The sequence below is a fragment of the Lutzomyia longipalpis genome, chromosome 4 (assembly GCF_024334085.1).
Source record: "Lutzomyia longipalpis isolate SR_M1_2022 chromosome 4, ASM2433408v1".
NCBI lineage: Eukaryota > Metazoa > Arthropoda > Insecta > Diptera > Psychodidae > Lutzomyia > Lutzomyia longipalpis.
The window spans coordinates 23428189-23453745 of NC_074710.1; the positions used below are offsets into that span (position 1 = coordinate 23428189).

At 33.9% G+C, this 25557-nt stretch overlaps 4 protein-coding genes across 4 annotated transcripts in view; 3 read left to right on the top strand and 1 right to left on the bottom strand.

Moving 5' to 3' along the window:
* LOC129795035 (probable asparagine--tRNA ligase, mitochondrial) overlaps positions 1 to 25557 on the top strand; it is a 1173171-nt gene that overhangs the window by 333638 nt on the left and 813976 nt on the right. The window lies entirely within an intron of this gene.
* The window catches only part of LOC129794972 (mucin-2-like), an 826140-nt gene that overhangs the window by 121665 nt on the left and 678918 nt on the right, over positions 1 to 25557 (bottom strand). The gene's annotated exons all lie outside the window — the stretch shown is intronic.
* LOC129795002 (sodium-dependent nutrient amino acid transporter 1-like) overlaps positions 1 to 25557 on the top strand; it is an 899230-nt gene that overhangs the window by 59697 nt on the left and 813976 nt on the right. The gene's annotated exons all lie outside the window — the stretch shown is intronic.
* Positions 1244 to 24147, top strand: LOC129795006 (pro-interleukin-16-like). The gene is made up of 5 exons (XM_055836010.1): positions 1244 to 1386; positions 4383 to 4513; positions 16526 to 17850; positions 23374 to 23626; positions 23697 to 24147. Exons 2-5 carry the CDS (start codon positions 4489 to 4491, stop codon positions 23849 to 23851), a joined length of 1758 nt encoding a protein of 585 aa, XP_055691985.1. The 5' UTR covers positions 1244 to 1386; positions 4383 to 4488; the 3' UTR covers positions 23852 to 24147.

The following is a 25557-nucleotide window of genomic DNA, read 5'->3' on the forward strand; positions in this document are numbered from 1 at the left end:
CACTTCAATAATTAAGCTACAAATGTAACCAACATCGGAAAACCAAGTTAAAGAAAAACTCCAAGAAAAATGAAAACATTAAAAATATGTCGATTTCAACAATTTTCCCAAGATACCTCCCTTAAGGGTCTAGGAAAAAGGAAAATTCGTCCATTTCTTATCCTGATGGAGAAAAGTGTTATAAGGGGGCGTTGTAGGTTGGTAAATTTCCTACAAGATATGACTATTTGTTTTTCTCCGCACTACCATTCTTGATTAATATATCCCAAAAAACCGTCAAAGGGGCCAATTTACTCCGTCTTTCCCTTTCACAGAGCGAAAATATATTAATAGAACACTGTAGCTTCATAAAATAACCACAAGTGCGCTACGAGCGCTCCAGAAAGATTTAACAAAAATGTAAATTCATCAGTACTGGAGCCAAATTTTTGTTTGAGGAGGCAATCAGAACTCGCGCAATCTATTAGAAGATTGAAAAAGAGTAAGAATTTACCATTGAAACCTCCAATTTTTCATTTTGATCAGAAAGACGCAGAGATTTACCTAAAAATGCACACAATGACGTCATCAGTGTTCGTTTTAGTCGTTAATGATTTTTTTCTTCTAGTGTTTGGGTGTCATTACTGACTCCTAAAATAATTTGGGGAACGTGGCTCAATTCCAGGCGGATGCCCAACCCCGAGAAATCAGTACTTTTCGTGACGCAGCAGGTTCTTCCGATCAAAAGAAGGGATCAGTTTGCACAATTCCACTTGCAATCGAAAGTACATTTAATTAGCTCTCGATTGATCCCTATCTCATCATCGAAATAACATTATTAATATAAAAAAAGTTAAAGTGTTTCTCGGGAATCGGTCGAGATTGATCGAGATTCGAGAATTCCTCATACATTTTGGTCAACAAAAAGTGACTTTTCTTCACAGAAAAAGAGGTTATACCATCCGCTTGCTCAATTCCGACCTCCAAAGGTTCGCGCAGAATGAGAAAAAATGTTATAAAATAAAATGCAATATTCTTAAATTCGGTACCATTTTAAAGTCCATTTAATGCCCTTTTTTACTCCCATAACTTACTACATTAAAAGTTTTATCGGTTTTAAGTAATAGCGGTTTGAAAAAAGATCTAAGAAGGTCGGAATTGGGTCACGTTTCCCTAATCTATAAAATTTCTCACAACATCGTTCAACTCTGTTCTGGAGGCGATCTTGAGGTTGAACCCGACTGTTTGTGCCGCACCACCATTCAGTTGCTTTTGAGCTGGCGCGTTGTTCAGTTTGTTGTGCGTTGCCTTCACGTGTTGTGTTGTGTAGTTTTTATTGTGAAGAAGAAAAATAAAGTGAGGTGATCTTCCGAAAAAAAATCCGCTGAAAATCAGTTATTTAAATAAGTAAGAAAATTTTTCAAAAAGAAATTTAAAAAAAATTAATCCTATTTGCCTGCGGAACACACCTCTGTTTTGGGAGATGATCTTTTGCGTAAGAATGCTTCGCAATGTAAAGAAGTGATTTCAATGCGTGCTTGACAGAGTCTCCTTCCGAAATAATCTGCGGGTTTTATGCTAAATATAAAACAATGTTGTGTGTGTGCAAATTTAATGCTTCAAACCGTGCAGAATTGTTCTTAAATTGAGTAGAATTTCATTGTGAATTTTACGTGAAATCGCTCAGATGCAAATTCAACTGAAATGAGCGTTTTATCCTATGCGCGGGGATGGTATCATTGTATTGTAATTATAAGAAGTTGAAAAAAAAAACGACATGTACCATCCAAGCTTTTTTTTGCTCGACTCGCTATATACATACATTTTTTTTCAAATGTATATAATTGCTTCAATTGAGAGGTTAATCTGAAGAGAATCGCGCGGTAGAATGCTCATTGTTAATTCAAAATGTGTGTTATGTTTTTATTATAAAGAATCGTTCTTTTTTTTTTCTTTCTACAAACTATTGAATGTTTTTTATGCTCTTCCACTATTGAGAGGATTTGTATGAAGTGTGGTAAATGCAGAGGGAGAAGTATGCAGTGAAATGGATGTGAGGGATAAAATTTAAAAGAGGGATCCCCTTTTTGAAATAAGAACCCCAGAACAGGATAGATTGATGGTGGTGCACACTGACTGCCTGCACACAATTTGAGTGAGATTTATGAACTTCTGGAGTTTTGAGTGTGTCGTTAACATAAATGTTTTATCACTGAAAATTTTGTGTGGAGAAAAAAAAGAATGAAAGTTTGAAAGGAAAGGAGAAAAAAAAACGTTCAAAAAGGGACGCAACGTCAGGGGGTTTGCTGCTCATTGAATTTAGAGAGGGTCTCAAAAAAGGGTGTGTCAGCTGTGAAAATTGATACCCTGATTTATTTGTAGGTACTTCTTTTGGGTTTCATTGAGAGTCAGCCCTCGAATATATTTATTTACATTCTGTTTGACTAGGAATTAGAGTTGAAAATATATTTAACCCTTTTATGACGTTAATATACTTGGAGGACTAAACTGGCAATTGCTGCCAATTTGTCCTTCTTTAAATCGTCTTAGAATAAAATCTATTTAACTAATTGTGATAAATTCGTAAGAAAATGTAGAAAAACGTTTTCTCCTTGAAAGAAAATAAAGGGCAAAGTTTGAGGTTAGAATTTTTAGTTTTCTAGTGTCGAAGAAACTAAGTATACCTAAATTACAAAACTCTATAAAAAAGATAATTTAAAGAAACAATATTAGAGTCATTAGTAGAGTATTATTTGCATTCCTACGCTCTAAACAAAATGGCGGCCTATTTACAAAATGGCTGGTTTTTTTTGTTGATTCTACTATTTCTTTTCTCTTTGTTCTGTCCTCTAAGCGCCATTTCTGACAGCCTAGATCGTTTCTTCATTTTACTTAATTTATCTTCAGCAAAAGATCGCGATTTTATTTATGAAAAAATAATAGCAAAAGTCTCTATAAAACTTTTTAATTCTAAAACAAATTGAATTTTTATATTTTTGCGTGGGTTGTTCTTAACCCTTAACCTCATTTTTCACCAGGCGGAACAAGTAAAATTAAGTCTTTGGGACCTAAAAAAAAAAAAACAAAACTTAGCAAATATATAATTTGGATATTTTCAGTTTTTCGTTCTTTTTGATTTTCTGAGTCCTTAAAGATGTGTTTTTATGATCGTAAAAGTTCCAAAAATTATCAAGATATATTCCTGCTAATTTTAATAATGCTTCTGAAGCAATAATTAAAAAATAAATATGTAAAATTAAGCTTTTTTAAAGCATTTTATTCGTCCTTAAAGGGTTAAAATAAACATGAAATATAAAGAAACCATTTATTGACTGATTTAAAGTTTAATTAGATTTAAATAAACACTCATTAAAAAAATAGTAAATAAAAATCCCTGTAATCTTGGTCATATCAGGGTTAACAAGATGACCACCAATGTTTATCAAAGACTAATTTTCTCTCAAAAATATCTTCATATTTTCTCCCAAATAGAGATTTTTGTTTTAATTAAAATAAATTTACTTTCCGCTAAAACAGCCCAAAATGGTTTTATTATTGTTATTATTTTGAAATGTTTCCTACTTAAAAAAAAATAATAAACTAAAAGAGCTTCAAATGAGGGAAACTAACGTGAAAATATAGAGTAGTAAAATCAATTGAATAAATTAGCAAAGGTATTTAAGATAAAAAATGGAGTTTTTTTTGCTTTTAAAATTCCACCAGTAATGTGAATGATAATTTTGGTGGGGAAAATAAATGGAATTACCCCAATTATGGAGCACATTCTTCCACTAAATTCGACACTATAAAAAACATTATAAATTATCAAGTTATGAGAGCTTCCACGCGGGGTAAAAACGCGCCAAAAATTTCACAGAAATTAGCAAATGTTTCAGAAAATGCGGGATTGCAAAAATTCTCCGTAGTTGGTCTCTCTTTTTCTTTTTGGTTAATATAAATGGTTATTTATAGGTCGTATATGTAGGCAGTTAGGGCCCTCTGAAATGCATTTGCACGGTGTTGTTGGGTTGAGCGAAATGGGTTTATGTATGGAAGAAAGGAGTCGAATGTGGTGATGCTTTTGTGGTTGAGATGGTTCAGCATTTTGTGCCTTTGGGGTGAATTAATTGAATTCATGAATAAATAAATAAATATGTTTGTCGAGTGAATGCGATCTTTACCCTCTTATGCGTTGTATGTGTGTTCCCTCTTTCGCGTGTCCCCCTTTGACTCATCACACCACAATGGTTTGCATTGAGACGATGGTGCTCACACAATATTCTATTTGATGAATTTGGTGTCTGTTGACGAGCATTTTGTGTAAATAAACGTCTTTTTTTCCTCCCCCCGATAAATCAGCCAAAGAAAAATCACATAAAAGCTGTATTTGATTAAATTTCCAGAATTGATTCCATCTGCAACACTCTTCCTTGCGGGGAGCGCCTCACTTGGAGATTTTGGGAGAGGAAATCAAATAAAATTAAAAAAAAAAACGACTGATCTTACGTGATGGTGCTGTGCGACAATGATTTGGGTGAGTACACGATGATGTTTCCTAATCCCAACGATCACCTTTTGTCTCTCCCATTCAATTCAATCGATCATTGTGCGCACAGATGCGTGAGATTTTTATGAGCGCTCTGCGTGAAGCAGAGAACAAAGCATGACGAATTCTTGCGGCGATCGGATGCGTTTTTGTTGAGAAAATCACGGCGACAGTTTAGGATTTTCCTCATTAACCCCTTTTAACCCTTTCGCGTCCATTGAATCGAATTTCAATGAATTTAATAGTTTTTCAAAATTGGGAATGAGTTAAATTTACGAAAATGAAGCTTAAATAGATGTTCTGATAGAAAAAAATATTTTGCGGGAGCAACAGTAGGGGAGACCGGGGTAGAAAAACTCAGTTGAAAATTTTCAAATGCCAATTTCTCCCAAGTTATAATTCGGAAAAATCTGTAAAAATTTTGATGGAAAGCCCTACCAACCTCCAATATTTTATTGTAATTTGGAGGTTATTCGAGCAATAGTTTAAGAGTAAAAAAATAAATAAAATTTTGGGCCCATTTCCCAAACTTTTGCGTATTGAGAAAAACTAATTTTCCGATAGGGGAGGGTGGGGCTAATAAAGTCACTTAAGGGTTTGGAAAAAGCCTAAAATATCATATTTCCTAGCGAGATAGAACAAAATGATCTGAGGAAGAGTTATAGGGCAGTAAATTTTCCCAAAGAAATGAGCTGATATTTTGAGCTTTTTCTAAACCCTTAAGTGACTTTTTTAACCCCGGTCCCCCTACTGTTCCTTTAGCAATTTTTCAATCTGATAATTATTCTTACTAGCTGGGTTAATATAGAAAACGTTGCCAAGGTGTATTTTTCACAAATTTTTAATGATTTTTGTGTACAATTATCTGAATCAAAACATACCCCTTGGGGTAAATATAGTCAACAATGTAAATTGCAAAATTCTCTGTTTTAGTGGGTACACAAGTGAAATTCCTTGTCGCGGATCAAAAGGTGAGAAGTTTAGCTATCAACTACTATCAATCTCTCAAGTGGAAAATACTTGGAAATGTCGGAAAATTTCATTGACTTTATTTACCCCCTTGCCCTTAGGGAATCATGCAGATGAGGATTTATGAAAATTGACTTTTTTTTTACCTCGGTCTCCCCTAATTTATTACCTAACTTATCTAGTTAAACCAAGAGCTAAACCCAACGAAAAATACTGACGAATGCAGTGCTAGAACCCCTAGAACCTCCTAAATTGACATATAAAGAAAGGATAATTAGTGCCATTTGGGTTTCGTACGTTCAAGAGAAAATGGCAGCTAATTTTCAAAATGGCGGATAACTTTCAAATATAGCCTTTTTATTGAAAATCTCTAATAATTCGAGAACGAATTGACCGATTTTGATCAACTCAGAAAATACTATTAGCTGGGCGAGCTGGGCTAACACTAATAACAACATTTTCGATTAGTTTTCGATTAATTTCTCGAAAATATTACAATTGATTTTCTTCAAATTTCTCTGAAGTTTTAAACTTTCCAGTGATAGTTGAAATTCGAAAATCTATTGAGTTATTTGCAATATATGGCCTTCTTCTCAGATCAATAGAAAACTCATTGATCTTCTAAGCCTTGCACGCAGCTGAAGAATTTAAAGAATTCTTCTTGTAGGTTGCAGAAAATGAAATAAACCGTCAAGCAATATTCTATGTGGGCGCACTTCTGACCGCACAACTCTCATAACAATTAATCCAGTTTTCCTGGCAAATCACACCCACAATTGACCACAGAAAAGTATTTTTCTCCTCAATAAAGTATAATCTTATGCAATTTCTCAACCCTTTTTTTGCAAAACATCTTTGCGTCTTAAAAAAAAACGAATTCCTGCGGTCTTTTGCACAATGGTGGTCATAAATTTAATGAAAACCTCACATTTCACACCTTTCAATCTCAACGGAGGAATTTATGGGGGTTTAATGTGAAATCCATAACATCTCCTCTTTTTTTGCCTTTTTTTGCTTTTCGCAAAGATCTCAATTCGATCTTTTGGAATTATTATAAATTTCCATCATTGACCTCAAATATATTTGTCGTCCACGCAGGTCCAGTTGAGTGGCAATAAGTTGTGTAATTTTAATAAAATTTTGCACGACACGATCTGCATTGACGCGATCTTATCGCATGATTGGCAATTTAGTGATCGCCGCAGTTGTTTGTTCTTTCAAAAGTGATCAAGTTCTCTTGAGCACCTCATGGTCTGACTCTGGGAGTCCATCAGGCAGCATTGTCACCAGTTCAGCCGAAGAATGAAGCTTGATTGGTTGACTTTGGACATGGTTAGCGGGGTGCGTGGGGTGTGGCAAAATTAATGCGATCGTCAGACTTGATCTTCTTCATGCCACAAAGAGTCATGGACTTTTGAAGATTGCGCGGCATTTCATCCATTTCATTTGGAGTGATGTCTGTCTGTTTGCTCAATGCACACACTGCGCGATGTCTTGAGAATCATAATTCAATTGTCTTCGCGGGATATGTCACAGTGAGGAACGCATTTACTGCTGTTGCAGAAGAATCACAGAGGAGAGCCCATCGTAGCGCAGTCGAAGGTGGAAAGGAGTTATTAGAATAATTTCTCAATATTCAATGGGTGTGCGCGTGTTCACAGGACGCTGTGGGAATGCATTCCATTGCATTTTACATTCTTCACCATTCACACTCCAAGTGCTTCACCCGCAGACAGTGGTGTGAGCCAGAGAAAGATCATGGGGCGCAATGGCGGTGAAAGATATTTTTTAAACGATAAATCGAATTTTTGTGTCTTTAATTTGGAAGAATTTGGATTTAAATTAAATTAGAACGTTTTTTTTCGAATACTGTTTTGAAATTTTCCATTTGAAACCGATTTAGCGAAAATCGAGCAAACGGTTTTACGAACTACAAGAAAAAATTGGGTTAGGTTTTACACCGCCATATTGAATTTAATGTTTATTCGCTGGCAGGCAGTTTCATTTTTTCTTTGAAGAACTAGAAAACTTAACTCTAACGAATATTGAAATAAGAAGCTGTAGAGGAGATCTAAGTCGGTTACGAAGATTAGGTGTCGTTCAATTTGAATAGATCTACAAGAAAAAAACTCCAAAAAGGATTTTTTCTTCACCAGGGGCGTATCCAGGGAGGTTATTAGAGTTGTCTTATGAGCACGTCTTAACAATGCAAAAGATTCAGATTCCTCTTTCAGACTCTTCTTTAAAAGTAAAAGGATATTTATATCTTAGGAATTCCATTAAAATAATGTGGAAACGATTTTTTTAATTAATATGTAAAAACATGACTCGTTAGAAAAAGAAACGTCAATTGTTAAAATAAGAAGTCGGATTTTCGGTCTTATTTTAGGCTAATTTTTTTTTACTGCCGATGTTACTTCCTCATTTGATGCCCTGAGGAAGAACTCATACAGTCCGAAACGTCGGCAGTAAATAAAAAATAATCAGCCTAAAATAAGACCGAAAATCCATCTTCTTATTTTCTTAAACAATTATTTACGGTCGATTACATCATCTAGGTAATAAAGGTACTTTTTAAAAGTAAATGATAGATTCTGATATAAATCTTTTCTGACAGTTCCTCAGTTATAAGATTTGATATTCTGGGCAAAATATTATAAGATTTTGACATTTTATTTCCTTCTTTAATCAGAGTTTGAAGGAATGTTACTTTTCCAGGGCTCTTTAAAGATCTTTCTAGCCGTTTTCTAGAACAACAAATTCTTTGTTTGTCTTTATTCGATTTAAAAACACCATCTGTCAAAAATTTACAATATTTTTTGAATTTCTAAGAAAGAAATAAAAGATTTTTATCAGAATCGATTCTAAAAAAGGTTTACATTAGAAAAAATCTGTCAAACGTTAAAACGAACATTAAGTGTTTAAAAATGAAACGTCAATCTTTAAGAAAATCGTTAAACGTTTAAAATTACATTAAACGTTAGAAGATAAATGTCAAATAATTCTCTTTAAAATTAATTTTAAACGTCTTTAAACTTAAAATTCCAATAGATCTCTATCGCGTACGCCCCTGTTTTTCACTGATAGATTTTTCCCTATAAAAAAAGGCGGAAAAAGTAGAAATTGAGGGAGCGATCAGCAAATATTGTTTCAGTTTAAAAAAAAAGCAAAATGAAGGAAATATTCGTTGAGCAAATAAAGCGTTAGTTGACATTAGTGTTTGCTGTGAATTGACTCAATTTGATAAAAGTTTATCAGAAAAAAAAATGAAACGCATTCAATTGATAGGAGGTTAAATGAAGAAAAATTTCCGCGTTGTAACGGAATGAAGAAGAATGTGCAGACAAACCCAACTACTTTGTCATTCCCATAGAGCTTATTTATGCAAATAGAATCCACTTAATTTATTTCATTCCAATTGGCGCGCGTTTTTTTTTTGCTTCGTCTTCGTACAGAAACAACAACGCAATTCACCGTGTCGCGGACAAAAAGTGTCATTAAACCAGGAACAAAAAAAACTTCTGAAACTGAAGAGCTTGAGGGAATCTTTTTATACGTTATTAGTTTCTTTGTGTTGCGTGCTTAGGAAAGGAATAAGAATAGAGGCAAAAATTCTTAAAGGAAGTAAGCTTGAAATTCGCCATCGTTGCCACAAGACTTGATGAAAAGAAAAATAGGGGGAGCAAAAAGAAAAATAAGAATCGCGAAACATTTTTTTTCTCGTTCTGAGAGAGGCTGCCAACGATCGCGTATGGATTTCCCAAATAGCCATGTGCCGCATGTATGTGCCATTTGCTAGTGACTCACCCATGTTTTATGTTTATTGTTAGACGCGCGTGAAAGACCAAAAAGAAGTACAAAAACAACATGTATAAGAGGATAAATGACCGCAACATTTTATCTCAAATCTAACATTAATCTCCCTCCTTTTGAAAATTTATTAATAAGTCAAGTGAAAATGCCCCAAACTCCCTCCTTTCCCCCTCAGAGGGGTCAAACTATTTAGTTTTCAACTTTTTCCATTCACGAATCAGTTGCGATCTTGCGCAATATTTTCACCATTTTTAGCTGCTGTACCAAACTGATTTACATGCAACAAAATGTTATTATTTATGGATATCAATCTCATTTATGTTGGGAGAGAGACATAAAAACCCATTGGCCTATTAGGCACACAATCATCTCACTTTCATACAAAACTTCTCATTTTTTTTCTTCCTTCGTTCTTCCAAAACCGATTCGTGTCTTGAAGAGGCGCCTGAGCAGAAAAAAAAACTCTTCAAAGATGAGGGGCTCACGACTACCACAATTGACCGTCAATTAAGAGTTTCCTTTTCGTGCTACTCATCATCTGTTTTGTCTTGTAGCAGCTGAATTGAATTTAAACAGCAAAAAATGCCATAAAACACTCCGTCGTATAATCTTGGAAGTAGCAATTTTCTTGTAACTTCCTTCTTTCACCCAATATGGTGGATGATTCAAGAGGGGATGACGAAAATGAAAATAAAATATGTTGAGGAATAATTTAGAAATGTGGGTTAGTATTTGGTTTAGAAGAGATGTTTATTTGCCGAATAATTAAATTTTTATCCGAATATTTTCATTCAAATAAACATTCATTGTTTAAAACGGAAAATCTATTATTTTTTTAATTGAATTTAGTAGATTTTTATACACATTCTGTTCTTTTTTAGTACATATTTAAAACCAAAGAACTTAATTTCAGTTGGATTAATATTTTTAAGACATTTTGGGTGAAATTCTCTGGTCAGACAGTCTCAAATTATTATTATTTTTTTAATTTTTTAAAAAATGTTTTAAATTTTCTAAAAAAAAACTCTTAATATTTTCAAGTTTTCTTAACCAAATCTTAAGGTTTATTAAGTCAGGCTGAATCCGGCTAAACGAATATTTTTCGAAGTTATTTTCCGAATTTTGATGCCTGAAAATGATCATGAAAAATCTTAGAAAAATATGCATTTAACCCAATTTAGCCTAACCTAAGAAACTTTAAGATTCGCTGAAGAAATCTTAAGTTTTTCTTGATAAAATTCATGACATTCTTAAAGAAATTTAAAAGATCTTATGAAACCTTAAGAAATCTTAAGACTGTTTGGATTAGTGAATTTTACTCATTTTCTCATCAATGTAAAGCTTTTAAAAATTAAAAACTAAGAGACGTTTCAATAATTAAGTTAGGTACTTTACAAAATTGATAAAAAAAATACCTTAAAAAAGACTAAAAATTTTATTATTTTTTATAAATTAATTTAGTAATTTAATGAAAAGACAAAATATTTTTTTTTAGTTCTATTTTTAGTACGATTATGAAAAAAAAGAGTTAATTTTAAGCAAATTCTCGGGAAATTCATAGGTTTTTCATGTTAAAAACATTAATTTTCCCGTTAGAGTAGAAAGTTTTCTAATATTATTTTTAGTGTGGAAGAAAAATGAATAGAATCCTTTTTGTTTAATAAATTTATTTTATTTTCAAACAGCAACGAATCAATTATTCTTTCTTAACTTTCTTAAAACTTAATACTAATAAATCTATTATGTTTATCTTAAGATAGTAGGTAATATAGCCTGTTTATTAAGATATGCCCTTAATGGGCTTTTATGCTGGTAAAGAATTTAATACTTTAATGCCCTTGCGTGCATTTTTGTGTATCTACACTTGAGGAGGGTTTTTCTTGATGAATTCGTGGAAATGCAATCTCTCGCTCATGAGGGTAACATAACAACAAAGTTACAACCCATATGGTTCAATAACCATTTTTCCAAATCCCCCAAAATGAGTCAGCCCTAAATTGTCTGTGCCTTCCTACATGACATAATATCTTTCTCTTCAGTTTGCAGCCACCCCTCAATGTTCAATTGAAACAATAAACGGAAATCGAGCAGCTGCCTTTTGTGGCGGAAATTGTAAATTTTTCAAGGGATCGCACCTTCGTCACTTTCCATCTTCTTCACCCCAAAAGACTTTTTGAACAAGAAAAAAAAAACTTTTTGATCTGTTTTGAATTATTTTCTTCACTTACGTGAAGAGTATTATTTTTACTGAGCCACACATCTTCTGTGTATTGTGAATTTTAATGCTGCTCCACACCAATGTTCTACTCCAAATCTCACCCGCGAATCAGCACAAAAATATCTCGCATCACAATCAGGTGTAGCGTGGAAGATTAATTTGCATTTAACATTCACTCCACATTGAGTTTTTTTTGTTGTTCCTCCTTCGTCTTTCATCCAACAATGCGCCGGTCGATGCAAGACAAATTAAGTTGTGATGTTTCGAAGAGATTGGGTTATGCAAGCATTTTCCAATATCTCCATACCCGCATCTCTTTTACTCGACTACACTTCGCATGTACTTATGTACACTACCCGCCAAAAGTTCCCAAATGGTTGAATTTTGTGACTTTTTTTAAAGGAAAATTTCGAATATCTTTTACTCTGGTTGTTGTTGATTTGAATTACAAGAATCCGATTCTTAAGGAAGTGTATAAGTCTCACCTTTCTAAAACTGGTAAATTTTTAAAAATCGGTCAAGCCGTTATTCATTGGCAGCTATTTTTGTTAACCTATGCAAAGGAATTTTTTTCAGAATAATAATCAAATCATTCGATCAGAAAATTAGGTTTTTGGTCAGAAAATTCTGCTTTTAGTCAGGAGAATAATAATAAAAAATCTTCATTGCCCTAGATAACACAAAGATTACATAAAGAGCATTAAAAAGCCAGAAAATTAAAAAAAAAACATGGATACAATAACAATTTACGTTATTTTAAGAATTTATTCTTCAGTGCTGTTTCCTTTAATACTTGCTTAAATTTAATATTTAATTTTAAAAATATTCTTTTTTAGTCAAGAGAATGCTAATTTTGGTCATAAAAGTGTTTTAAATCCAAGAGGAATGTTCCATTTTGTCAGTTTATCTCATCAAAATTGCAGACTTTTCTGATAAAATGAAACATTCTTCTTAGTTGGAACATTTTTCTGACCAAAACTAGTGTTATGCTGACCAAAAAATAACATTCTTCTGAGTAAAATGAAATAATCTTCTGATTAAAAGCAGAATTTTCTGATTAAAACACTAATTTTCTGATCAAAATTTTACAAATTTTCACTTAAATCTCACGAATATCGGTCACTAAAATGACTGCCACGATCGAATTGCTTGACCGATTTTCAAAAATTCAGCAGATTTAGAAAGAGAATTAAATTATCTTTCTAATGATGATTAAATTGTCAAAATCGATGCTCTAGCAGTCGATATGCAAGAGGGTAAACTAAAAATTTGTGAATAACTGAAAAATGTTTTTTACTCGTATTTTTACTAAAAAGACTGCCAAAAAACAACCGCTTGACCGATTTTAAAAATTTTATCGGTTTTATAAAGGTTAAAAATGGACCTTTCCAAAACTATCAGATTCATGAAAATCATTTGCCAACAACCGGAGGAAAAGACATTTAAAATTCCTCTTTAAGAAATACGTGATTTCTTCACATTCGGTAACTTTTTGCGGACAGTGTAATGTAGCCTCCACATGAACACAATGCACAATTGGCGGAGGTTTAGGAGGAGATGAGATTGGTAGCGCTTCTATGCTAGCTATGACATCATCACCTTCCACGTGTGAGAAACCTGATGAAGGAGAGGGGGAGCTCCTCGGCGTGTTGCTTCTTTTACCTTAATTGTCTCTCTTTGCGCACCGAGTTTACCCACCGCGCGCATAACTCATCAATCACATTCCATTTACCAAAAGCATTTCAACTTCAAGTTTAAACTGCGCTGCCTCTGTCTATGCTACATTATGATTATTTGTATTTATGCCCATTAATGTTTTCACTCTGTTTGACCTTCCCAGAGGGCACCCACAAATGAGCCAATTTGTTCGTGCGATGCTGCAAAAGATCAACCAAATTGGATGGCAAATTGGTGCAACCTTGCTGAATTTTTTCGGCGCTCATTTGTGGGCTTTTTTGAAAAGTTTTTTTTCTTCTATGATAAATTGCTCATTATTGTTCGTATTGTGGATGAAACATTTTCTTCATGATTCATTTTGAAGAATTGAGCGTTAAAATGAAAATTATTATTCAGTGTGGCATCATCTCATGCAATTTATTAGATCTGAGTGCGAGAGCAGGGCTAAAGGAATGACTTATTTGATGTAATTTTGTCCCGCACATTTGAAGAGACGTGGTAATGCCATGGACATTACTACATATTTCTCAACATTCACAGTGTGAAGGAAAGACGTCTCTTTTATGGGAATCTGTTAAAGAATGCCGCAAGAATGTTGAAAATAAAATGTTTGTTGAGTTTATTGGATACAAATTAAGTAAATTGTCAATACTAACAACTCAATCTTTAGCCCCATTGGAGCTATACAAAGCTGTGAATTATGAGGTGAAAAGGTGATCACTCTGACCCCAATTTGAGAAGCAATATTGCTTATTTTTATCTCTCTTTCTTCTTAAATATTCGAAACTTTGTTTTTTTTTCTTCAATTTGTGTTTGTTTAAAAAATAGAAGTAGGTACAAAGAGCAGAAGTTTTCTAATCTTTGTACCTACTTAAAGATTTAAGAAAGAATCACAACTAATAGGGTTACAATCTCACATAACAATCTGACATAAAGATTTTACCTATCTCCCCTTTCTTGATTATTTTTAAATGCACAAAATATATTTTTTTTTAATTTTATATAAAGAACAAATTAAACTTTTTTACAGTCGAGATTCGTTTGTAAGTTTCTTGTTTTCGCCTCATACTTCTCCGTTTTTTTTGCAAACTTTTCTAGCATAAGAAATATATAGATTATTTAATTAATTCAGTACCAAGTCTGGCTTAAGTTTCTTAAACTAGGCTCAAAGTTACTTAAGCAAGGCTCCAGTTTTTTTTTAAACTGAGTGAGCTTAAGTTTTTTAATCAAGCTATAAATTCTAATAAGTTAGGTCTAAAAGTTCTTCTAAGTCAGTCTTTTAAACAAAGCCTAAGTTTTTTAAGTCAGGCTGAGTCAGGGTTTAATGCATTTTTGGATCATAAAAAACTTTGATTCTAGAGTCTAGGAATCTAGACTTAATTTGACCTAACTATTAAAACCTCAAAAGCTTAACCTTAAAAATTGTAAGTTTGACTTAAGAAATAAAGTTGAGCCATTTAAGCTAGGCCTTAATTTTTTTTAAGCCGAGGCTTAGTACGTTTACTATTCTCTATCGCACTTAAGCTCCAAGTGCTTAAGCATCAAAATTTCTACGTGAGTACGAGAGAAACAACAATGTTATTTTTCTCGTTCTTTCACATGTAAAATCATAAGAATCAAGGACTTAGAACTTAGGTGTGAAAGTTCCCTTAGTTCAGACTTTTAAGACGCATTTAGCTTTATTTCAGACTGATCTAACCTTAAAACCCTTAAAACCTAAATGCCTTAGCCTAGCCTAGCGTAAGACCAGGGACTTGCTTAGAAACCTTTGGACTGACTTAAAAAATTAAATCAGGAAAATCATCAGAAATTATGGCACCCCCTTTATCAAATAAATAATAAATAAATAAATAATGAAAAATTAAATAAACTTAAATTTAATTAAGGTGAATTAATTATAAAGTGGCTAAAAGTGATATTCTTTGGACTTCAGCTGAAATGGTCACGAAGTTACAAAATTGAAACAAATTATTAAAGGCAAATTATTTATTTAACCTCTAGGCCGCCAAGCGGGGTCGTTGAACGACCCCAGCCCTATATTTCGTGCTATAACTTAATAAATATAAAAGATACCATTCCCATCTTTTGGAAATAAGTTCTTTGGTTATCTGGGGAGGTTGTGTAAAAATTTCAGCTTAATCCGTCCACCACAAGAAAAGTTATTAAGGAAAATGTAGAAAAAGGGAATTCAAAAATTGGTGTAACGGCCATGCTGCGGAAAATTTCTTAGAATGAAGTTAGTCACATCATAAATCATATGGTTGAAGGGGGTTGAAGGGTTGTGTTTACTTTCTCACTTTACCACCTCAGTGTCAGAATTATCGCGAATAAGTAACATAAACAACATAAAACATAATTAGAAGCATATAAATGTGCAAAACAATAAAGAATATTCGAGAAATATTGCCATTTATCACGGTGCGGGAAGTGAGGGGAATGTGGGGAAGTAGTGAAAAAAATAGCAGTTGCGGTCAACTTCGTGGCAAATTTCTCACGAAGAAAGTGTGAAAAATAAGTGAAAAATGTTTTTCCCTAATATCTTCTTCTGCGTGTTTCCGGGTGGCGAATTTGTGATGCAAGGGGCAAGAGGACTATATAAGGAGTCTAAAGGTAGTGACCCGACAGTTCCCGGTTTTATAGTTTATGAGAAAATCGACTTCCTTCTTGGGGTCGTTCAACGACCCCACCTTGGCGCTCTAAGGAAGCTCCAAGGTCTTGGCGGCCAGCAGGTTAAAAAAATGTTTCTGGAGGTTCTGGAGGCTCTTTGAGGGCATTTCCCGGCCTCGTCACAACAGTGATTATATTACTCGTTAAACTTTATTGAAAATATTTAATTTTCTTTTCTCATCATGATTAGTTTAATGCTAAAATTTGATGATCTTCTAGAAAACACGCACTGTTGTTTCACTTTCATGAAGAATGCTGCCTCTCTCCATTTTTTTCCTACATTATGATACCTCTTCGCATTTACAAGAATCGCATTTTTCTTCCTCAAACAAAAAGAAAAAATTCTCATAATTTCAATTTCTTCCACAACACTTCCCCCATTATGTTTGCTGCATCTGCGAGACCTCCGCGAGACATTACATTCCATAATGACTCCAAAATTACATATTAAATTGCACAGCGTGAGCTGTTAAATGCAAATATGGGTTGGGAAGCTTGAATAACATTCCCCACATCATGTCTGCAGCATATTAATTCATCTCCAGGTGAAGAGATGCTTGTTGGGCTGGTTGTTTGCTGATTAAAAAGAAAAAAAAAATGAGAAAGTGGCAAATGGTTAATTTTTGGGTATTTTCTCTGGTTTTTTGTTGTTGCAGACACGTCGAGTATATCGCAGAAATGGCAGAAATTGCGAAGACGTTGCGCGAGCTTCAAGGCCACAGCATCGGGACCATCATCATTGGATTCCGACACTAATTACATACTAACAGACACCCCGGCATCGTATACCCTCCTGGGGCAACGCGATGATCAACTGACCACGTGGAGGGCGGATGGGGCACACCTGTGGCGTCGTAGTGATTCCGCTGACAAGTACAGGTATCACGAGTACCGCGACATCAATGTCAATCGACCGGATGTGGCGGATAAATTGAGTGCGAAACCCCCAATTGGGTTACGGGAGCCAGTGTGGCGAGATCACGACTGGGAGTGTTCAGTGAAGCGGTACGAAGAGCTGCCCGAGACGCCAAGAGTGATGGGAAGACGGGAGAGGCTGCAGTACTACAGTGCAACAGATGAACGGAAGTCCACGACCCCACAGCAGAGGAAGAAGTTGAGCTTCAGCATGGACAGCGACAGTGGGATCCCCATTCCCGCAGCCAAGGAGAAGGAATCTAAATTCCCACTGCTGAAGACCTTCAAATCCGCCTCGATGCGTCTGCCGGGACAGAAGTCCTCCATTCAGGAGGTGCAGCAACTGCTGCGGAATAAATTTACACGCCTCCATGCGGGGCTGAGGAAGAGACGCGCCCTGTCTGTTCAGGAGGTTTTCCACACACCGCCCCCATCGCAGTTCTACGTCCCATCACCGGGTCACGATGAGTACTGCGAGAGTGATGGCCCAGCATCATTGCCCTTTGCTGTAAATGGGGATCGTTCACCTGATCGCAGGCAGCAACAGCCAGCTAAATTGCCAGAGAGATCCACAGTGCGATCGTGCGAACGCTCCTCGGTGCGATCTTCAGCGCGATCTCCACCATCGAGGATTGGATCGCAGGCTGTGGCAAAGACACCAAGTCGCCAGGTGCCGGCATCGAAGCTGCCGCTCACGGCGAAGAAGCCAATTTTTGCAATTGGTGGTCGTGTTAGTCAAGCCCCAGGGCCCCCAAAGAGTCCCCCCGTTGAAGGGCCCAAAGTCCGTGTTCGTCCACGCAGCCACTCCCCACTGAAGAACGGAACAGTGCGCAGCAGAGAATCCGTTGGCTTCTTAGAGCGCATCAACAAGCTAATGGGGCAACAGCAGCTGCCACCGCGACCGGTGTCAACCACCAATGCTGCCCCAAAGAAGCGATCAACGTCCATTGCAACCGTGAAGTGTGACACAGTTGTCGGCCGGACACCCACTCCGCCTGCAAGGAGGGCACTCAAGACACAACCGGAAGCCCCAAAACCGCCCACGCGTGACCGGAAATCCAAACAGGTGAGTGGACAGTCTTTCAATTTATTTTTCCCCTTGAATTTCCGGTGATAAACTCCACGGGAATATTAAAAAAAAAACTTTTCCGGGGGCGTTGAAACAATTCAAATCACATCCAAATTTGAATTTAACGAGAATTTCAAGATTCATTTTCTCAGGAATTCCTCTACATTAAAACATTTTCAACCCCCCCACCTCGCAATGATTTTGCGGTCTAAATGTGGCGCCCAGGTGATGATCATTTGGAATGTTTTGAATCATTTATACGGACACCGCGCTAATCATTCCATGACGAGGTCATGCCTTCGAAATAAAATATTGAAAAGAACCAATAAAAGGCAGCAATTACCGCACAAAATTGTTATCTCTCCGCATGGCGCAACTTTGCATGTTGGAGCATAATGTTTTAGTGGAAATAATTGATGCTAATATGCAAAAGGAAATTCAACATAGAAAATGGGGGAGAGATAAATACACAGTTAATGAAGAAAAAAAGCACAGAGCTATTTGAAAAGTATTTAAGAGAAAGAGAATTTTATGCAAAAGTGGCGAGAAAAGAAATAAAATCCAAAAATGGGTGAAGTTATGCAATCATTTGAATTTATTTTATAAACGGCAGTAATTGGTGTATGAAGTAAATTGGCTAATTTAAATTATTTAAATAAACGCTCAAACGGACGTTATGCACGATGTACATGAAGCAAGTTTTTTGTAAAAAGAATTGAGAAAAGTATGGTCATTTTATTTAGTCACTTTCAGGGGCATAATAAGGGAGTTTTTGGGCGTTTAAACACCCCCTCAAAATTCAGAAAATTCAAGTCTTTTTTAGAAGTTAAAAAAAATTTCTATCTTAAAAATTACATTAAAAATGTAAAAGGATTTCTAATCGTTATAAAAACATGAAACGTTCTTAAAAGAAACGTCAATCGTAAGAAATAATTGTCAAATTTAGAAAATAATTGTCAAATAAGTTGGAAAATACTTAAAACTTGAAAAAATTTTCAAATGTAGATAAATGAACGTTAAATCCTATAAAAAATTGTCAAATTCCTAATAGAAACAATTGTATGTTAGAAAAGAAACGTCAAGCATTAAAAATGCACATCAAACGTTAAGAAACGTTAAAACGCTTTCGCATGAACAAAATTTTAATTCCTTCAAATTACACGTCGAGAAAACCTAACCCCTACTGATTAAAATAAATAAATCTGTGTCGGCCGGGTTGTGTAATATTTTATTACGGCACAGTGTATAAAAATTAAAACTTCTGTATGAATTATCGCGTTGAGTGGTCAGAAATGTATTAAATCAATTTTTTTTTCGTTAAATCTGTACTCTTGATAGAGATTTAATGCCAAAGCTATATTGAGAAAAAATCATTTGTCAGCGGGTTTATTGAATAAATTCTTTCAAAATGGAATTTACAAATCCCCCAACATGCAGAACGGCAATAATTTTAATAAAATTTCTATATTAGGGAGAGATTGTTGTTTTTGCATAAATTTATTTGAATTGTTTCTCATTTCTTTGCACGACAACAAGAAATATTATTTTTCTAAACATTTTTCGCTATATGTAAGAGAATTTTATAAGCCCACCATTTTTGGTACGAGTGCATTGCGCACATTTTCAACTATAGAAGATCTTAATGGAAAATCTTTCACAGCTTGAGACATTTTGTGGACAATTGTTCACAAGTTTTTTTTTTTTGAAAATTTTGATGGTTGCGTTTGATTTGGAGAGTTGTGGCCATGCAAGTCTCAAAGAATCAGACAAAAAGAGTGACACCATCAAAGCACAGCAAGGAGAGAGAGAGCATTTAGACGGTGCGTTGTTGACTAAACCACGTTTCTTTGGGTGATTTACGTAATTAAGTAACATTTTTGATACCCACACATGAAATAAAAAACGGGCGCGGAACGCCTCTTCGGAATCTTGTTAGCAAGTCAGGCGCAACAAGAGAGAAGAATAAAGTTTTGATCAATGATTAGATGGAATTCTAATTTGTGTGGTGCGAGGAAAAACGCTCAAAAGGGGAAAATTGCAAATGAAAATTAATGGAAAAAATGCAAAAATTTCAATGGCAAAATGTTGTGAAGATTTATTGGCTAACAAAGGGGCATTTATCTGAATAAAAATATTCCGATGGTTCGTAAAAAGAAAAATAAAAATATTCGGTAGATGAATATAATGCTTATATTAGGTTTTAGTCATAAAAATGTTCAGATTAAGGTGGAAAAGCTTGAAAAAGTACTAAATTCAATCCTAAAAAGTACTAAATTCAAGCCTGCTAATTAAAGTTTTGAAAACATTTATGTCAAGCACAAAAAGCACTAAATTATAGTACTAAAATCAAGTACTAAATATTCTATTTTTTTCATTGGTGAATTATACGAATATTTTCTTCATATCCTACGAAAAAAAACTGAATAACGTTTTTCAGCTTAATAAATTTTAGTCTTTTTTGGACATTTTATTACTGTTTAGGCTTGAATTAAGAACTATTTAAGCTTTTTTTTAGTACTAAACTTAAATCTATTGAGATTAAAATCAGAATAACTTTTTACGGCTTGATTAAAGACTTTCTACACATGATTTCGTACTTTTTGTGTTAAAACTAAACACTTTACGGGCTTAAATTTAGCACTGTTTTCCAAATGGAAGCCTTAAAGTACTGAATTGAAGCCATAAAGATACGTAAAAGTTAAGCTTGAAAAAGAATTTTTTTGGAGCAAGAATAGCTTTCAAAAAATACCTAATTCAAGCCTAAAAAATAATTATTCGATTTTTAAGTTTTTTAGCAACAGATAAAGAGGAAATATTCGCATAATTCGCCACCAAAATAACCAAAATATTCGCCAGATAAACACCCCTTGTGTGTTAGCTATGCTGGAAGTTTTGCTGATTAGGCCACGCCGAGAGTGCAGAATGGTTTCATTTCAAGTTTGTTTATGATTAATTGCGCGCGATTAAGACAATCCACCCACGAGCGCGTTACTTTAATGTTTTTAAATCTGAGAATAAAATTCGTTGTGAATTTGATTACTTCAACGGAAAAGAGAGAATTTGAGCTTCTTCGGTGATATTGAATTGAAGAAACCTTCCTCACTATGCTGCCCACCCACAGAGAATGTTTTTTGTTCCTCTTTGTTGTTTTCTTTAAGTTTTTTTCTTATTTAATTCAAGAGTGGCTTTGGCTCGTAAAAGGCCATCGAAGATGATTTTCATTTCAATTTAAAATTCATTCACATTTTTTTTTAAATGGTTAACAAGCATTAAGAAAACATATTAGAAAATTATATTATTTTCAAAAATGAAAATTTAATTTTTCAAAATGTCCGAAATTGTTTTCATTTTGCAGTCAGTTACAGGAGAAACAGAGAGAAAAAATTCCAAAAATTCAAATAAATTTTCCATAAAATGAGTAAACTTTCACGTCCAGTAGTGAAAGAAATAATTAATTTGTGTCGAAAGGTAGCTGAATATAACAAAATTATTCGTCAACACTTTTCTCAGCTGATTTATGGCCCTTTGATCGCCCATGCCAGTGACCTAATTTAATTTGAATTTCAAATGACCACTGCAGTGTGAAATTCCATTTATCAGATCGCCCGCGAACGCAATCAACCCGATCTTCGTGGCAGGGGGGCCACCACACCACACTGGTTGGCTTCTGGCAAAAGGAGGTTCAAGGGGAAATTATATAAATTATATTCAAAATAATTGGATTGTCAATTTTGCAATCATCAATAATTTGGAATAGTTTTAAATGCGAGATTGTAAGATTGCAATAATTTTTCTTAAAGTGATCATAGAATTTCTGAAGGAGTTTATGCATTTTTATGTCTACCTATTATGAACAGAAAATACTTAAACAGAAATACATAAAATATTACAATAATTTAGGGATTTTCTTCGAGGTTTTTCTCTAGAATTTTAATAAATGAATTCTGAGCTCAAAATCCTTTCTCAGAAAATGCTTAATCACGAAATTTTTAATTAATTTTATTTTGAATAGTTCAAAAAAGGAATTTTATGAAATATTTCCACGTACTTTGGGAGCTTCTTGAAGTCATGTTTCTCCATGTCCACTGCTATGAATTAAATTTGCAGAAATTCTCGCGAGTAAGAACTCCTCCCTGTGTGTGAGAAGGTGTCGATTAACGCGTATTTGCTTATTCATCTCTGCAAAAATTGCTGGAAGGATGAATTTGTCACGTAGTATATTGAAAATACTCTGTAAGAGAGTAAGAAAAAAACCACCCACAGCAATTGCCCAGATATAGTGGTATGATGGGTTCAATGAAACTTTTATTGAAATGAGAAATATTTTTGGATTTTTGCATTTCTCTCAACGTGCATTCAACTTTGCATTGCTATTGTGGCTTGAATTTTGAGTAGAAAAGAACTCTCCGTGAAACTTCCGGAGAACTTGTGCAATGAGACGCCCGGAGAATTAATTATTGTTTAGAATCAATCAACATGGGAGTTGTTTAACAGTAAAGTGGTGTTTTCAGCAGAATATTTAAATTGCCTCACCAATGCTTGGAGCATTGAAAGAATTCTTCTATTTTCTGGTCTTTAGCAGCTCCATTTCCGCAGTCTTTATGACAAAGACTGAAGGGCTCAACCTCTTGAAAAATGTTTCAATGCTTTTTTTTGCGAAAAAATGTAAACAATGACGTCACTATTCTGATTTTTGTCGCTTTTAATGAATAAGTAGCATAATAATTCTTTTAAAAATCATGATGAAACATTGGTGAGAATGTTTCATGCATTTAAATGTCAAAATGACGTCACAGTTTTCGTTTTTAGTCAACTTTTAATGGTTTTCTCAGCAAATATTATTTATAAATAACCGAAATTTATGTCAATCACTTCTTATTCTCGTTTTCTTAGAAAAACAAAGAAAAATTATTTAAACTTTTGAAAATGTTTAATTGAACCAAATTTCCATAAAACGTCATCAATTAATCTATTTATGGGACGTTTTTCTCTCTGTGAACGCCCATTTCTTTTTTTTAATTTCCGTAATAAAATAGCTATTTTTTATTAATTTTATAATAGTTTTTTTGTTTTAATATTTTAAACTTCTTTTTTAAACATTTTGTATCTTCTTTTCTACAGTTTTTTTTTGTTTTCTATCGACATTTTCCTTCGGCGTTTGACGTTTCTTTAAGTGTTTGACGTTTTTTCTTACTACAATTTGCCGTTAATTTTCTTACGTTTTCCATTTTTAAGCCTTTTGTTTTCTAATGTCTAATGTTTCTTAATTTTTGATTTTTCGATTGTGAGCCTTTACTTTTCTTACTAATCTTTTGCAAAAGCTTCTCGTTTCTTTTATTCTTTTCTATTGTTTTCTCTTTTAACGATAAAAAACTTGACGTTTTGACGTTTATTTTCTGACGTTTCTCATTCATTTTTTTGACATCTAAATTCTAACGATTGACTTTAAAATTATTTATAATAACATTTAAAATAAACTTAAAACTTTTTTAAAAAAATTTTATTTGAATTTCCTTGCAGTCAGTGACTTCTTTGGCTGACAGAGAACTCCATTCTGAGCTGTCGGAGGCGGAAGAGAGTAAATTCTGCACATTGCCACGCGGTGGGAATGGTTTTACCATTCGCCAGGCAAAGTTTTGCAAAGGAAATGGCGCCAAAGGACTCGGGTTCTCCATTGTGGGCGGCAAGGATTCCCCAAAGGGTGCAATTGGGATCTACGTGAAGACAATCTACAGTCATGGGCAGGCAGCTGAGAAGGGAACTCTCAAAGAAGGTAAAAGCAGAACCACAATTAAAAAAAAAGATTTTCTTTGAAATTTTAAAATGTTTGATTTTTAATTCAGGCGATGAAATTCTTTCGGTTAACGGCAAGACTCTCCAGGGTCTATCCCACCAGGAAGCCATAGATGTCTTCAAGTCCATTAAAACAGGAGATGTTGTGATGCTCTTCGGTCGAAGGCAGCCAAAACGTCCACCTGAAAATGTCCCCAGAAAATAAAGGAAAATACGAAAATAATTTAAAATCTAAAAATATTTTTAATTAAAAAATATGTCTGCCAAAAAAACAAAAATTTCCATCTCTATAACATTTATACATTAAAAAAGAAATAATTTAATGTCAGTTTTTTTTTTCGTTTTGATCTGTGATGTTTTCCTGAGCGAGAGAGTACTTTTGTATATAGCGAATTTTTGTGTGAAATTTTGATTTAAAAATAAGAGATATTTATTAGAATTAATTAATAAAAAGAGAAAGAAAATTATGTTGTTAACCAAATAACTCGACCAAATGTCAAATGGAAGAAAATCACAAAAAATAATCTTACAATTTTTTTATTAAACAAAAAATCTATACCATATAAAATAATATTCAAGAATACATTTACAAAAAAAAAAAAACAAATCCCATGTACTACCTATAAATATATATTTTGTACAGATAATAAAGATTTCATGTATTTTAATAAGTTTTTTTTTTATTATTTGTTCTGAGTAATGTTTTGTTGAGCTTTGAAGGAAATTCTAATAATTATTCAGTTGAAAGCTTTAAATTTTAGAAATTGAAGAATTGTATGCCAACGTTCCTGATTGCTTCTGTAGATGGCGCCACATCCCACAAAGAAGTTAAAAGAAAAATATTAACCCTTCTAGACCCATTTTTACAATATTGAAATTTTTAACTAAAAAATTGTTTTTTTTACTGCTAAAAGATCTTAAAATTTTAGTTGGATATGTTAAAAAAAAACTTCTCTCCTTAATGGGCGAATCGGACGAGTTTTTTTTACTCAAGGGGTGTTTATCTGAAAGAAAATCTTCGAATTATTCGTCAAGATTCGGTTAATTCGTTAAGATTCGGTTTATTTGTTAAGAAGATTCAAATTATTCTTCAGGAAATTTCAGACTATTTTTCAAGAAGATTCGAACTATTCGTCAAGATTCGAATTATTCGTCAAAAAGTTTCAGATTTCGTCACAATTTTTAATTTTCTTCAAGAAGATTCGAAGTCTTCGTCAAGATTCGTACTACTCGTTTAAGTTCGGGTTATTCGTCAAGATTCGAATTATTCGTCAAGAAGATTCGATTTTTCGTCAAGAAGTTTCAGATTTCGTCAGAATTCTGATTTTTCTTCAAGAAGATTCGAAGTCTTCGTCAAGATTCGGATTATTTATCAAAAGTATGATTATTCGTCCAGATTCGGACGATTCGCTAAAATAATCCAAATATTCGCCAGATAAACACCCCTTGATTTTACTAATTTTGGGTCCTATTCAGCGACCAAGAAACCTTCGAAATTCGTTTGGAATCTTGTTTCAGTACAAAATTCAAAGATTTCAAGGATTTCTTGGTCGCTGATTAAGGCCCATTATTCGTAGAAAAGCCCCACCGAGTTCCATAAAAATCGCAAAAAATATCAAAAACATTAAAAGAAAATAAAATAAAATTATTAATTTTGCAAAATAATTTATTTTATACAAAATATTAAATATATTATGTAAAAAAATATAAAAATAAACTTTCAGGAGCTTTCAAAAGATGTCACTACGCTCTAAACTTTCCCATGTTATACCTTAACGGAAAATTCACAAAACTTTCAAGCTCAAAAGCTCCCTACATTCCTTCCCGAATTATTTTTACGCAAAATGCGAATTGAGGTAAAATATGTTGTGAGGAAGTTTAATAAAATGCAACCTGAACAAAATGCAATTA